The 15983-nt window shown below is 43.8% G+C and overlaps 2 protein-coding genes across 4 annotated transcripts in view; one reads left to right on the top strand and one right to left on the bottom strand.

Annotated features, from left to right (window-relative positions):
* cmpy (crimpy) overlaps positions 1-8261 on the bottom strand; it is a 101459-nt gene extending 93198 nt beyond the window's left edge. Inside the window, exons 1-3 of one of the 3 annotated variants that reach the window (XM_012296082.2) lie at positions 7874-8261; positions 6949-7253; positions 2977-3119 (exon numbers count right to left, since the gene is read on the bottom strand). In XM_012296082.2, the coding sequence (XP_012151472.1) occupies positions 2977-3119; positions 6949-7094 (289 nt within the window). In that variant the 5' untranslated portion in view covers positions 7095-7253; positions 7874-8261. Of the gene's footprint in view, positions 1-2976; positions 3120-6948 lie in introns of all 3 variants that reach the window. The other 2 variants (XM_076535310.1, XM_012296083.2) reach the window with 2 other exon arrangements.
* Positions 8262-9556: 1295 nt separating this feature from the next.
* On the top strand, positions 9557-15939 carry Nup188 (nuclear pore complex protein Nup188). The gene is made up of 5 exons (XM_003707959.3): positions 9557-9797; positions 9917-10127; positions 10203-10667; positions 10725-10849; positions 10921-15939. The coding sequence occupies exons 1-5, from the start codon at positions 9769-9771 to the stop codon at positions 15791-15793; spliced, it is 5703 nt and encodes a 1900-aa protein (XP_003708007.2). The 5' UTR covers positions 9557-9768; the 3' UTR covers positions 15794-15939.
* Positions 15940-15983: the final 44 nt, after the last annotated feature.

Genomic DNA, 15983 nt, shown 5'->3' with positions numbered 1-15983 from the left:
GACCCGAATAGAAATATTTTTAACGACGAACGAAACGATGTTCGTAGCAGTTAGGACACTTGTCGGAGCGCTTTGTTGGATTTACTTTCGGAGGAAGAACGAATTACACCGAACGAGATCACGAATCGCGGTCGCATTAAAGCAACGGGATGCTCTTAATTATTTTTTCTTATTAGCGTTCGTCGAGTCGCCTTTGTCCGACGTTTCTCTCTGTACGTTCGCGTGACTACACGAAATACCTTCGTTTCCGTTCTCGTTGAATCGTTTTACATAGCGACTGACGGTATCGTTTGTTCCGTTTTATTCGAGCAAGATTGCAAAACGATAACGAAAGGATATCACGAAGAATGCTTATGACGCGTCGACCGTATGTTAAGTTTTTAGGAGGCGCGCGTGCCAGTGTGGCGCGCGCAGGCGTATTTTAAACGAAAGCGCGGTAATGTACGTATAAAGGACCTAAACTAATTTGTTCGTCTCCAGCCTTTCCCCGTTCTCGTCACGACCTCTTGCGTTCGAGCAACGATATTCCATGAATACTGAGTACCTGCAGCTTCCGCATCAAGTACCAGTGCATATGCATCGGCTTAAATTCAACGGGGGTCTGTATGCATATATCCTCGTCCAGAGTCTCTGCTCAGCGCTTTTCTTAAACGCTTTCCAACCAGCCCACTGGATAACGGGCTACCGCCAGGATCTACGTTGGAAAATTGATTTCGAACTTTTTTCAAACGACGCATCGAATTCGCAAGCGTACGCGTTTACCGTCGCGCCGCGAACGACCGTACTCGATTACGACGACGAATTAACTCCGTTAACGAGTTCGGTCGAAACTTTTCCCCCGTTCTCCGTTCGTTCGAGGTGTTAGCCTCTTTGATCAGTCGCGGGGAGACGTTACGAGCGAGACGGAGCACGTTGAAATACAAATAAGGAACAATGGAAAGACAGAAACGGTTTCTCCGAGGAAAGTAGCCGCGACCCCACGGCACGAGCTAATTGAATCGCGGTAATTCAATTAGCTGCCACTTTAAGATAATAATGAGAAGATGGCGCGAGTAATTAGTATCGAAGCGTTCATAAGCTCTTGGATCAGGGTTCTCGAGAGCGTCGACTCGAGAAGAACGAGATTTCCAGTTAAACCATTCCTTTATTTTCTTTCGCCAGCTGGTAAGAAAAAACTCTCTCTCGACGAGTTTCCAACTATGTTGGCCGTAAAACTGAGAATCGTTGATTTCGTTCGCGTACGAACACCTCGCGCTTTGCTCCGTTGGTTAATGAACATCGAACGATCTAACGAACAAACGAAACAACTGTGTTCATTCTGTCTGCGCAGAGAAACACGATATTTCGATAAACGATAAACGAAAACGTTCGAGCATTAAATAAGAGAAACAAAAGCGTGATCGATGTAAAAGTCAATTTTTCGGATTACCGATCGCGAAGAGATTCGAAAAAAGTTGAAGCCATCGTTGCACGCGGAATTGGCTGGATGCCAACTGCAACGGCAGCCACGTTACGTTCGTTCGCGAGAGAGTGTTAATAAAAATCCGGAATTCTAAACAGACCGTTATTTTGTCCTCGCTGTTCCGCGTATTTACACCGCTCGGCCGTGCTCGAGAAAACACGAACAACGTACGGGATCGTTTCGAACGTAAAATTCGAAAATCACGACGATAGCTCTCTGCCCCGATATCGTACAACTTTCAAACTTCTCTTCCCTCGGCGTTCGAGCTTCTTCGAACTATGTATCTATTCTTCTTCTTCCCCTCTCGAGATAAATGCCACAATTCGCTTTTCCCCCCTCAGGCATTTACCTGGAACGCAACAAGCGAAGTAATAACGACGCAGAGTTTCGAGGGAAAAATTATTCGATTAAATTCGTGGCCAGAGTCGTCTCTCGGGTTTTTCTCGGGGTCCGATCACGAGGCTCGTTCAAAGTGTTAAGAAGTTTTTAAAAAGAGAAGAGGCGGGCCGAGGCTCGAAGAAAGCAAAACGAGAAGGAACGAATAACCGAAGTATCGTAGATAACGACTTGCGCATCGCGGTTTGTTGCCCCGTAAATCGCTTATTAAAAACAAGGAGCATCGATAAGGACATTCGGCGAAACGCGAACGCAAAAAGTTGAGCGAAATAATTTTGAAACGTTCGTTTGCTCTAACTCGATTCCAGGTAGCATCGGTATTCTCCGTTCTCGAGGATGCTCGTCGAAAACGGGAAGCATTTATTCTTACAAAAGAATCGTCTCTGCGGAGGATCGACCGATATCGATCGTCCCGACAGGATGTATTTAAACGTTCGCGTTTATTTCGTTCTCCTACGGTTCGAAAGAAACAACCGATAACGCGAAAGAGAATCGTTAACCCGTCGTTTTCCGCTTGGCCCCTTTAACGATTCACCGTCGAGAATTCCACGAGCCTAACGATGCCATACGATCGTGATAATCGGCTCGTTAACGCGGTGGACGTGCAACGAATACATCCACTATTTACCTATTCGAGTTAAAACAGTTTCGAGTGTTTTTTTATTCGATCGTTCTACGCGGTAAATTACGCGATGAAATATCGCGAGCAAACGCGCCAACATTGTTCTCGCATTTGCGAGCAGGCGCGTACAAAAATATCCGTAAATTTTTCCACGCGTTATCGCACGCCCCCGGTGGAATACTATTATTACCTCCCTATATCGATGATCACGAGCGCAAAAGACTGTCCCCGTTAACGTCGCTCGAACGCGACCCGTGAATCGACCACCTTCTACGTACGGATTAACGAGAATTAACTCGACACGACGATTTATCGCGACTTCCGGTTCGAAAATTTTTCTCGCGTCGATTTACGAATCCTCTCGGCGAGGCTCTCAACGGTTGTTACGTTTAATAAATTTAATCGTCGCGTTTGATTTTAGCGCGAAGTTCTCGAAATTTTCAGCGCGTTTCGAAGAATATCGATGTACCTATCGGGAAATATCGATTACACTCACTCGTGCAGACTCCCTCGTCGACTTCCCGTGCATTGGGCAGCAGGTTTTTGATCACGCATTGCAGACCGTCAGCACAGCTTCCGGAAAAGCCAAACAGACCACCGCACGGTTCTCCCTCGACGCGCGCACACACCTTGCAACATCTGCAAACAAGCACGCGGCGTTTCAATGCGCGTGAAATTGCTTTGGAATTTTTCTTCGCGAACGTACCGCGATAAAAACGCGACCAGGTTAAGCGCTTACGAGTCGTATAGGTGTAGGTTGCTTCGGCGATTTACAACGTCGACGTTCTTCGCCGTTACGAAAACAAAATCAAACGTAATAAAGTCACCGAGGGTGTGTTTTATACCGGTCGTCCAAAGATAACGCTTACGGTAGGAGAATCGAGAAGCTCGGCTAACTGGAATAAAGAACGAAATAGCAAAAAAGGAGCCGGTGTGCTTCGTACAGAAAATTTTCAACCACGCCGAGCAATTTTATTGCTTCGTCTCTCTGTAGAATCGAGAGCGATCGATCTTTTTATGCGGACTCTCTCTCATCTTCTCCGCGAAACAATTTTCTTCCCTGGCACGCCTAATCGAAACAGCACGCTGTCGAATTTAAACAACTGTTTAGCTACGCGTCGGAAAGTACTAACAGTTTTGCCGAAATTCCGTTTCTGTTCGAGTAACTTTGTCTAGGCCGTGTTTTGCTTCGTTTCGTTCGCGATAGTACGCTTAACATTTTATTTTTCAAAGAATGGTACCCCGGAATAACAGAGCCGTTTCAAAGTATCGTTTCGGTTGTACTTTTTGTATTTCGATAATGGTTCGAATCGTTTCCTAATTCGACTAGTACGAAACAATAGATCCAAACAACAGCGTTGCGCGCTAAACATTTTCCAATAAATTGCCGATATAACAATACCACTCCTGCAGTTTCATTCATTATTTCTCCCTTGTTTCTACGAAGCATGTACGTGACCGTTATCCGGTACGAGTTTATAGCGATAACAGATTCTGTGCTCGATATTAAATGTTCGCGTTATAACAAAAATTGCGCTGCCTTTATAGTTGCCGCATAAAATTTGTTTAAGCGACGAAGGTACAGCTTGAATTTTCGGAAAATAACACGCGTTGTACTTTACGAAGCGAGGGTGAAATTCGTCGGACGATGTAATCGTGGGATGGAAATAGTTTACGGGAGAAAGTGCATCGTCATGCGAGGACGTCGCGACGAACAAATAAAGTAATCGGAAATGATTGGCCGATTCGCCGCGAATTTCACCGGACGTGGTAATGTAACGAACGAGAGTTATCGGATATTATCGTTCACGCGAACGGCTTCGCTTTCGGAAATAAGGGTCGTAAAATGTTTACCCTGCGCGAAATCCCGGGGCCAGCGTGCTCCTCCCTCGCGATAACTCGTCCACGAAACCACCCTTCGCGCTATCGAGCTAGATTCGAACAGTCGAATGACTTTACTTCTTCCAGAACCATTCGTCGAGAATTCTTTGCCACGATAAACGTTCGGCGCGCGTGTCGAATCGAAAAAGATCCTGTGGGAAAAACACTACGTATCTGTGCAAACTCTCTGACAGCGATTCCTTCCTCTTCGCGTGTTCTCGAAGTTGCTTCTAATCGTTCGCGCTCCGAGCGCCAATCTGGCCGAGATCGAGGCCGGTATCGTCGATGAAATTATACGGAAATTAATTAATAGGAAAATCGAACGAACGTGAAAAATTTCAGTATAGTCGAATCTCCTTTTCCTAGGAAATGTATGCGCATTATCCTCAAACGGTGGATTAGTGGCCTATGCTTCGAAATTCTCGATTCGAAAATCGTGAAATCCCGAAGAAACGTAGAGTGACCGAGGAACGGGTGGCCCCTGTGCCTTCGTTGTCATATTTTCCCCGTGGATACCAAATTTGCTCTCGAACGCGCATTGTACAAGCAGACTTATCTTCTTGCCAGCGATTTCTCGAGATCGAGTTGGAATCGAATCGAGAAAAATACCAGGCTATTCGCGAACCTGCCGCCTGTCGTTGATCGAACGCGCGATCGAAGAAAACGAATCACCCTATTATAGGACGAGATAACATAATTTCTGACGCGTCGCGTGGTCAACGCGATTCTTTCGAGCACGCGTCGCAGTCTCTTGGAACTCCATCAACTATTTTAACGAGTTTATTATTAATTGCCGGGCAGAGAGGCAGAGCAGCGTATCGTTAAACGCGAACGCGTTGGTCGATCGGAGAAGAAAGAAGGCGGGAAACAGCATAAAATTTCAATGACTAACGCTTTTGTTCCCTCTCGTTCCTGGTTTGAATATTCAGTCTTCGCTTTATCAAACCCTATTTTTCATCGGTGCACCGCTAATACCGGAATAAAATTCGCCGTCGACTCTTGGACAAAGAACACCGGCCAACAAAGAGCAGAATTTTTTGCTCTTCGTGAAAAAGAGGACCTTTATCGTACTATAGATTTTAATTGCACGCAGTTCTTCGATACGGGTACACGCCAGCCGTGAAAACGTCGAATTTATCGAGGAGAAAATGAAGTTCCGGCTTATAAAAGTTTCGTTTCTGAAAAGCGAACGTAATCGACGATGCTTGATAGATAATAGAAATTACTGCTTATTCGTACACGACTCGGTTATCGCCGAATCAACGGGTAACTTATTTAGCCTGATTTTTTCAAACTTTTCGCGTAATAGCTCGTCTTAATCGAATCTCTTTCATCGTTTCTCGGGCGTGAAAGCTTATTAGGTACGTGGCTCAAAAGCAGCTCGGAATAAACGATCCCCGCAGCAACAAAATCCTTCATTGTGGAAACGCGTCAGAGTAGAATCGAACCAAAGTCGAACACAACCGATGAAAAACAAAGAAACGCGTAATTTGATCGTACGATAGAGCACCGTCCTCCAAAATTAACGGTTAATCGACGGAAAAGCTATTTCGATGAACCTGGTCATCGACCATTTGACGAACGTTCGATCGAAACGATAAAACTTAACGAAACATCGGCGTTTGATTAACCCCTTAAAAAATACAATAGTCTCAGCAGGGACTAATCACGCGTCGAGAGCAGCCGTCCGTCTATGAAACGAAATAACTATACGATAAACTATCGAATTCGAGACGCGGAAATGCAAGGAAGAGTTTTGATCGACGAGGGGTAGAAACGGCAGGTGGATGTATCAAAGTTTCGTTCAAGGACGCGAATTTGCAAGACGGTGGAACCACAGGGACCAAAAGTCAACGAAGACGCGAGCAGACTTAGTTCCGGAACAGATTCCTTCCAACCAAACTGATCTTCCTCTCGGAACGAGAAGCGCTCCCGGAAAATAAACAAAAATTCGGAGCATTCACCGTCGGATTCTACCGAGCGATCTCTGCGATATCGCATGGTCTTCTTTATTCCGTTACGAGTAACGATAAACGCGTTACTTCTCGAATATTCGAATAACAATACCCAAACGACGATGTAATTTCTGTCGGTGTTTCATCGCGTTTTCTTCAAATTTCTTTTATGATCGACATATTTGTTACCATTTCAAAGAATCCTTGATCGAAATTGTTCGAATATTTCGCTATTGGATGTAGACGGCGAATCCCATACATCTACGCCAAACTCGTATTGCTTTCCGACCCTTTGAGCACTCGTGTAACTTTCAAATAATATTTTGCAATGCTTTTTCTTCGCGTGTATCGTAAATTTCATAGTAACCGTACTAACATAAGAATGATCATTGAACCGACACGATTTATGTCGAAACTTTTACGTAAACCAATGTCATTGCGTCTACCGAGAATCGTGGTGAGTTTAAAAAAGATCCGCGATCGCGAAGTTTATCCGACGCGAACTAAAAGAAGCGACGCGTCGCCGTGTTCCGTCGCGGTGTTTGTGAGGGGAACGCAATGTCCTTGGGAAGGATTTTCCAAAGCACGATTCGTCGGCAAGAAGAAAATAAAAGAATATTGGCGCAGCTTACTTGCACGGGTCCCAGGTGAGGCCTCCGGGGCAATCCTCGTCCGTAAGAACGTCACACTCTAGGGGCGCGCACACGCACGAAAGAGCTCTCGCGACCGCGACCGAAAACACCACGATGCCTCCCAGCAACAGCAACGAGGACCTCATTTTTCACCTTTCTATCTGTAGCTCGACCGTCGGACTACACTCGAATACCGTCCTCCAGATACGCGTCAGTTCATCGCGGAAATCTCGCGGTACTCTGCATCTCGGCTCCTTCGAGTCGCTCAAGCTGCACGCGTTTCACCTTAACCGCTAATTATCGGTCTATCAGGGAATAAAAATTCTATAAACCGATCATCCGTTCGCGTCGACTCGTCTCGCTTAAAGTCGCAACGTTTCCGATTACCGTCGATATCACAATATTTTCCCAACGCTGAAAACATTTACATGGCCCGCAGCTATTTTTTACGCATCTACGTTGCGTAGAATTTACGTTCGAACGAGATACAACGCGAACAGGAGAAATGCGATTCGACGATCGAAATTTGTATCGCGCGAGCCGAAATCGCTAAAACGTATCCTCAGGATCGACGAACAAAATCGATGAACAACGTTAGCGAGAGGAATTGGCCGCTGTAACGTTACGCGTCGAATAGTTGACGGGGTTTGGTTGCAGGTACGATTAAATTACAAGGATAGGCGAGCATAGGGAAGAACCGCAGTGGCGCATACCGATCGGTGCGGCACGCTCGAATTTTGAGCAGCTGTGCTAAACGCGAGAATACTTTCGACGCGGATGGAGCGTGCCGCATTCGCGTGGCTTATTTCCCGACGGATGCATTCGGGTTAACAGGAACCGCGACGTACATGCATTATGGAAACACGCGCGTCCCGAGCCAGTCCCGAGATCAAATACGCCTATTCCCCGACTCGTTCTTACCAACCTGATCCCGAAAATTACTCTTTTCTCACTGTCTCGAGTCAACTGGAAATCTATCGATCGATCGATACCTAAATCTTCGTCTAGTTCGTGCGCGAAAATTATTCGGGACCGGAATCAGCTTGTAACGATCGAAGTTGATTCATGAACAACGGCGAGGAAAAAGTTGCGAGAGAAAGAAACGGATCGTTTTGAAAATGCGAGATCCGATTTTATCGGCGAACGAACATTTGCAAGAATTTTCACGGCAATTCGCGCGGTAATTAGGACGAAAACGCGATCGACTCGGTTGTTGCGCTTTCACGCCGCCAACAACATCGCGCACAACCTCGGCGAAACGTTTTTCCGACGAAGAATAATACGCGAGATACGCTCCGTGTTCTAAGCGAACGTGCACTGGCATCTACGACGCGCCGCGGCGCCGACCGCTCGGACGTTTCGCGTCGGCGCCCCGACATCCCTGTTTTCTTCACCCCTGACTCGCCAAAACCTTTTCGCTTCTCTGCTCTTTACCCTTCGCTAACGTTACATCGAAACGATTTCGCTTTTTCTTCTCCGCCCCTAAAATAGAATATCGATAGAAACTTGATCGCCTCGATTTTACTCGAAGGAACGATTCGAGCGGTTTAATCGCTTCGACGAAATTTATTCGAATGTGCGCGCGCATGCGCTTAGTCGCTCCTTTTTAATATGCAAACGATCGTTTTCCCGTTCGCGGTAATTACCGTGCACTCTATTGCAAGCGACAAACACGAAACCTACCGACACGAACTCCAAAATCTTACCGCTAAACAAACGAAACGAATCTCGGCAAAAAGCGAAAGTACGTGTTCCAACGTCGACCAATATCTCGCGAATGAATCAGTTCCATTCTCGTGACCAGTTACAACCGCTAACTGTAACGAATGTAACCGACATCGGTCTCCGCAGCGGTTCGCTTCTCTGTCTACCTTGCTCTCGCGGGAACGATTTTTCTTTCGTACGTGTTACGCGCCGTAATCTCCTCCTAACGTTTACGAAACGATCAAACTGTACGAACGAATCTCGTTTTCGTAAAAGCGATATCGGAATTTCTATCTTGGGGGTTTAATACCCGGACGCATTTCGGATAAAATATAGCTACATCGCTCTTCTTACCTACGATACGAGACAAACATTGTTAACGGCCGTGTTACGAGCAGTTCGTAAAACTGTTGCGAAATATTGTAACATAAGCCGAATTTGTGCCCCCGAACGTTACGAACCTACTAATTATCCTGTTCCTTTACTTTCGCACAATTTTATTATCACAAATTTAACGTTAACCTTTATTAAACGTGCTCGTTTGAATTCCATTATGTTCCATTATCGCGCCACAATTTCGAATGCAACTCAAATGAAGCTAAAACTTTTTTTACGAACTAAAACATTTACGTACCTCGTATGGTTGTTTCTTCAAGTATTGTTACAGTTCTTCATTGTAAATTAACACGATTTTCACTGGTAATTGAACAGAAAACTTTTATTATTAGCGGATGGAAAGTTGGATAGTCCGCGACGACTTTTGGCGGAAAGCGTCTACCAGTATGGCCAACGTAACTTAACGTCACTTAACTTCAAGTCCCTAGCATCATTGAACTCTCGGAAACTTACTATCCGACAGCCAATAAGCAATCGAGTTTATAAAATTCAAGAACATGTTTTCTACTCGAACGCAAGAATGCGTTTTGTGTTTCCCGCGGTGTCGTTAAGGTTATGTACCTGCAATTGTTTACAGAGTTAATCCTTAACATTTAATAGTAAAGTAGAAATCTAATATATAGATATCGTATTTATTAAAATTTTAATATATTTTCGTTATCTCGCCGGAGATTCGTAATGTATTTCTTCTTAAGGTTTTCATAAACCAACGTTCTGGATATGGAAGTACCTACCGTAGAAAATTTACCGTGAGTGAAAATTGTTTTTTACTTCGAAAACAGTCAACGTTAAGACATTTATTAATTTTTGAATAGTTGAACTTTCACGTGTCATGATTGTCATTGTCTCTCAATTGTTTATGATATAGCTACTGTAAGGAGTTATGGTTTTTGATATCCGATACCGTATGCCGGTGCGAGAGACAACTCGTCGAAGATGAAATCAAAAAAGAAACGAAACTCCTCAAAGAAGGATTGCTATTTTTTAAACCATATACAGAAGGCTCCCTTCAGAACATACCTAAAAATGATCCTTCACCCCGAATGTATGAATTAATTAGCAAACTTGCTCCACTTCTTGTACGTATTATGCCAAATTGTATTAATTCTCCATTTTCTAATGCTTCAAAAAGTAATAATTCTGTTATATTTCAGAACCTGGATGCTACGCTTACATGGGATTTAGTTTGCAATTTTATAAAATATGAATATCGAAATTGTGCAGAAACTTTCGCGTCCCAACTAATAGACTTTACTTCGATGAAAGCATTAATAGACGACATTTGGGATTTTTATTACTCCGAAAGAATGACTTTAATAAAGTGCCTTAAACTTATGGTCGAATATAAAGATAAAGAACATCGCTATAAAAAGGAGTTTTCAAATTTTTTCAATGACATTTTATTCGGGACATTACTGGAGTCTGTTAGAAAACAAATAGAAACACTAAAAACTGTGAATCCACCTACCAGATCCCAATTGTGCACGGAAGAATATTTGCATAGGTTGTATAATAGTAGTCTCATAGAAATGCGAGAATTACTTCATATACTGACGGTTATCGTTCACGACATTCATATCGCTCACACGGATTTTATTCAGTTGTACGAAAGCATCGGGGTAAGCACTGCGTTGCATCGGTTCGTGTCATAATATTTAATAATTTTGCGTTTCTAGGGAGAACCACGACGATTAGCAAGTACGAGAAGTCACGAAGATAAAAAAGCGATTGCTAAAAAAATCAGAGATATACAGTTTAGTCAAGCAGGCTTGCTTTTGGTAGCGTTAGACGTTAGAATACAGTACGTTTGTTATATCATTATCTGATCTTCCCGCAATTATAAAAATAAAAATGTAATTTTCTTCTTTATAGTCCTAACATGGAAGATTGGGTGCAGGGCGTAAGAAGCAGTATGCAAGAGATATTTGAACAAAAACGTGTTCGCGATAATTTCTCTCAAGATAGCCCATTACTTCTATCGTGGATGTTGGCAAATTATGCGATCGATCCTGAAAGCGTCGATGTTTTGAACCGATTTAAACCATTTGGCATTAAAGCTATACAACTTGATGTTTTCCACTACTTGCAAGAATTAATGAATTGCGAAATGATTTGCGAGAAAACTCATTATGCCGAAGTAGTACGCAACAGCGTCTACAATCTTCTTACTTTGACATGTGCTTTTGTCGACGAAAAGAGGTTTAACACGTTGAACGGTATCTTCGATGCCGTTGCAGCTACCATTCAGTTCCCTGAAACTGCGGCACGATTTTGGGAAGAAGAGGACAACGGTTTACGATTGGTTTATAAGTTTGCTGCTGAACAATTTCCTTATGAATTCGAGCCACTGACTAATATTGCGATTGGATTGGCAAACGCTTCGGAAAAGAGCAAGGAGAGAATTGCGACGGAGTTAGATCAATTGCAATCGTTAACTTTGGAGATACCGCGGCAACGGGATCATAATAAACCTTTCAGGCCGTTTGAACAAGAATGTACGATTCATAGAAACTCGTATGCCCTATCAGAAGACTGTTCCAAAAATATACGGATATTGTCGAGTGATCGAGAAGTGGTAATATTTTATCAACAAGCAAGTTACTGGGATGTTTTGCATTATAAAATAGAACAACTCTTTTCTCAAGTGGGCGGTAGAATTACACATACGTACGAAATGAATAAAAATTTACCGGAAAACGTTTATCAGGGTCTGAAGTTACTAAAAACTTTGTTAAACGCCAGAATACGACAAAGTATGGTAATACCGACTGAATTAAGTTTCGAGATCATCAACAGATTTTCGTATCCGGTATTGCTCGAAGATAAGATGTACATATATAAAATAGTAGCAGCTTGCATCGGCATTTCGTCCGAACTTGTATTGGAATACCCTGAAGAGATCTTGTCACGGATGCGTGCCGGTGTTTATCCCAGATTCAATAATCGATATCAAAAACCCTTAGATTTTGCCGAAGCAGTTTCCTTCGACGGTGGTATAATCGCATCGTGGTTATCGGCCGTAGAAACGATCTCCCATTCTTACCCAATTTTGAACGCGTACTTGGATATTTTATCAAAATATTTAATCGGAAAGTACAACGAGGAAGCTCTGTACACGGTAGAAATACCTGGCATGGTATTTCTGTTACAAGGTGTCTTGCCAAAATTGGATTCCTGGTATTTCGACTCGGACACTGAAAGAACTGACTTGTGGTTGAAAAGCATGTTCTGTGTTCATAGAGCCCTTGAATCTAGTCTACCAAAAGAAGACATACGTAACGAATTACAGCTCGTAGTCGCGTATAGTTTACTGTATTTAGAACCACGACACGCGCTGCTCAAGCTGATCCGTACAGGTGAACGTACTTTGCATAACAAAATGATGGCAGAAACAGATTGGATTCGTGGAAAAGGGTTCAAAGCGATCAAAAGCGTACAGTTGGCTTTGTCCGTGGTGAACAGATTACTGATATTCCGAAAGTCGTTGGGTCTAGAAACAGGAGATAGATCGCCGCTGGAAGCTGCCTTGTATTCTTCGCCACGTGTACCAAACGGTCTTTTAATAGTACCTACGATCGTTAATTATTTGTACGTTTGGTTCAGTCCACCTTTACAAGCGATGGCTGTTAGACTATTAAAAAAATTTGCCGAAGGATCATCGATGTCGCTTCTCGTTTGCATGGGTATGGATGGTACAGCTATACGAGAAACGTTTGCTTCTCGCCGAGGACTCATGTCCCCAACTTGTGACGCCGAGGTGAAGGTGGCTATTCTTGAATTAGTCACCGTCTGTTTAGAAAAGCAACCTGGTTTAACGGAAGCTCTCTTCAATATTGTGCATCCGGCTGAATGCAAACGAATCTTTCCTCGATCTGTGGAGGAATTCTTCACGGAAGGATGTAGACAGTTTCTGGTTAAATATCTGCAACGAATTTACGAAAAAAAAGATATCGTACGCGATAAGTTGTATAATAGTACGATGGCGTTATTACGAGCGATGTGGTATCATAGAAACGAGATTCTTGTAAATTTCTTCCGTAAACGAGAAAGCTTTTGGACTCATCTTTTCGCGCCTCTTTTCAGAAATCTAGTTCCAGGCGCAAAAGGTTATTCCCATCTGTTGGACATAATTACTTTGGAGCTGTTCAAGAGCACCATGTTGGAAGACGATTTCTCCGCTAATTTGAAAAAATTGTTGGATAAGTCGCAAGATTACTGGAAAAAATTGGCGATATACGTGCTCGACGATGCGTATGCCGATACAAATGATTTAAACAGATACGAGAAACCAGACACCACTACCGTAGATTCGTTGTACGAAACTAATTTGGAATCCTGGTACAATTTCATCGTCACGCTGACGGATGAAAGAATAGCGTCTAGTTATCCCATCAACGTAACTCAGGCACAATTAATAACTCAGCGTTCCTTGGAATCGTTATTGGAACGTGTCAAACAATCTCACGACATCAGCAGCCGAAAAGTTACGATGTTGCTAGCTTCGTTGTCCCTTCGATGTATCACCTCTTGGAAACAAATGTGCGTAGACGACTCGAGGATCTTCAAATCGGGTTTAACGCAGCTGATGCAAGAAGTCGGACAAGCTTATCGCAGTTACGGAAAATCTTTGCGTCAAACGCTGATCTCTTTGCTTCTCGGTTGCATGCAATGCGTGAAAAGTACTCTGCGCGAAGATGCGACTAGTCTGGAGTATCTTTTAGCACAGTCCTGTACGATAACTGCCAGCGAACTGGAGGAATTAAAGGAAGCTGCCACTATGTTTGACAAACGAAGGTCTGAACGAACTGAACGAAAGACGGACGAGAAAGGAACGGTGAGCAGTGTAACTGTGCAGAAGAACGTCGACGAAAGGAACGCAGAAACTCTTCGCGGTATTCGAGAAAGTTTACCAGCCACCTTGGCCGTTTGCATGGTCACGCAATTGTTGCGCTCTTACGTCGAACGAAGCACGCTTTCCAAGTACCAGCGGAAATCTAGCTGCGTGCAACTTCAACAAATGATACCAGAATTAATGACCTGCATCGGTATCACTCTGCAAAAGTACCCGTACATGAGATTTAGCAGCGCGGCACTCGACCTGCTTAACTTGATTGTTCGTTTGCCGTACACTTTACACCCGATCAACGAGAACGATATTTCTAAATTGTGGCTGAGCTTGATGCCGCCTGACGAACTTGAAAACAGTATGTTGGACTCGTTGTACGACGACTGTCCAAACGGAAGATGGCGATGTCAGGATTGGTGGCCACTTTACACTCTTGGACTCGAATTTCTGATAGGACTAGTCACTAGAGATACGCCGTCCGTCTACATTAAATCTATCGAAATGTTCCTAAATTCTCACGAGTACCAGCTGATGGTCGCATCGACGCTATTAAGGCACACCGCGGATCTGTTAGCAGCGGACCTGGTGCAGTCACTCGTCGCTCTTATTTACATGATGGCAACGCAACCGTACGTTTGGAACTCGATACAACCGAACGTTTGCGAAACTTTGATTAAATGCATGTACTTAGCGTACGACAACACCGTCAACTTATTATTAAGACCACGAATTCTGAAGTTCATCATCGACGGAATCAGCGTAGAGAGCGCGGAAGAACTAGAATCGTGCGATAAACGTTCTCCGAGCGGAGAATTAAAATTACTGGTTAATAAATTGATCGTGATAAACACGACTTGCGCCCTTAGTTTCGTCCACTTCTCTCCGAGATTAAGCACTCTCGTGGACACCATCTACACACAGGACTTTTGGTACACTCCCATGGCGGAGATGAACTTTGGACCACCTCAGATGAGCATGAGTTCCGGCCCACGGTTAACCTACGGCACTATAATCAGCTCGACGCAATTGTTCACGCAAGCTCTTCACTCCCGATCGCAGCCTGTAAGCTTGTCTAACGTTTCTTTTGGTGGACAAACGGATAAGGCGGATTCCGCCAAGAAAGAGTGGGAACACGCGACCCCGGAAGATCGACGAATGCACACCAGCAAAGATTTGAGGAGGATCATCCATGCTGCTTCTGGCTCTGCCTCCAGATCATCCTCCAACGTAGCAGGAGAATTTTTGGGATACGTTAGCGGCCTTGACGTAACCGTGCCGCTATTAAGCAGTCCGAGACTGGTTCGCAGACCTTACGATCCGCTCATTTGCGAAAATACCATTCTTTCGCGGGCGACAGCCTTAACCACTGGTAGACACGTGGCAAAAGGAGGCAGCGGAATGGTCGCAGGGAGCAGCGACAGTCCTGTCGTGACCAAATATCAAAAATTTAGCGATCCTTGGTTCGAATCTATGGACGAAAATAACACAAGACTGGCTCTTGAAATGAATCTCGTGTTGATATTGTGCCAGACCTTAGAAGGTGTCAGGAGTCCAAGAATTGCTCTTAGAGATAGACAATTAATTGCGCGCGAAACGGTAACGGAACTGGGAGTGTTCTTTGATTTCCTCGAACATCGTGGTACTCCTGATGACTGGCAAGTTAAAGGATCGTTGATCAACGCGGACGCCAGGAACGTAAGAACTATTCAACAGAACGTTGAATCGAGCCAAATTATTTTGCCCGCGAGATTGAAGGAAACCCAAAAGAAAAAACCGGAGGAGAATGTTTTTACTACCGGTACATTTAAAATAAATAATAGTAATATACAGTTTTTGCCTTTGATGGGAAAATTATTGAAAGCTGTAATGGAATCTTTGGATATAACGCAGTATCGGTAACGATGGACGTACTGTCGAGCGTCGCATACGCTTTAAATAAATTAAAAACAGGACGAAACCATTTGATAACTTTCGAAGAAACAAAAATTTATAATTATTTTGTGTATACGTGTGTAAGTCACAATAAAGTAACGATTTTTATTGTACGCTTCTGTTTTCGAATACTGCACAGATCATCGGGAAATTTGAG

Source organism: Megachile rotundata, chromosome 9 (assembly GCF_050947335.1).
Source record: "Megachile rotundata isolate GNS110a chromosome 9, iyMegRotu1, whole genome shotgun sequence".
Classification (NCBI taxonomy): domain Eukaryota; kingdom Metazoa; phylum Arthropoda; class Insecta; order Hymenoptera; family Megachilidae; genus Megachile; species Megachile rotundata.
The sequence above is the reverse complement of the archived record's forward strand: the minus strand, read 5'-3'. Positions and strand labels throughout refer to the sequence as shown.

Coding starts and splice junctions, on each gene's coding strand:
- Nup188 (XM_003707959.3), top strand. CDS start 9,769: ATGGAAGTACCTACCGTAGAAAATTTACC. Junction 10,128..10,202: donor GCAAACTTGCTCCACTTCTT/GTACGTATTATG, acceptor GTTATATTTCAG/AACCTGGATGCTACGCTTAC. Junction 10,668..10,724: donor AGTTGTACGAAAGCATCGGG/GTAAGCACTGCG, acceptor TTGCGTTTCTAG/GGAGAACCACGACGATTAGC.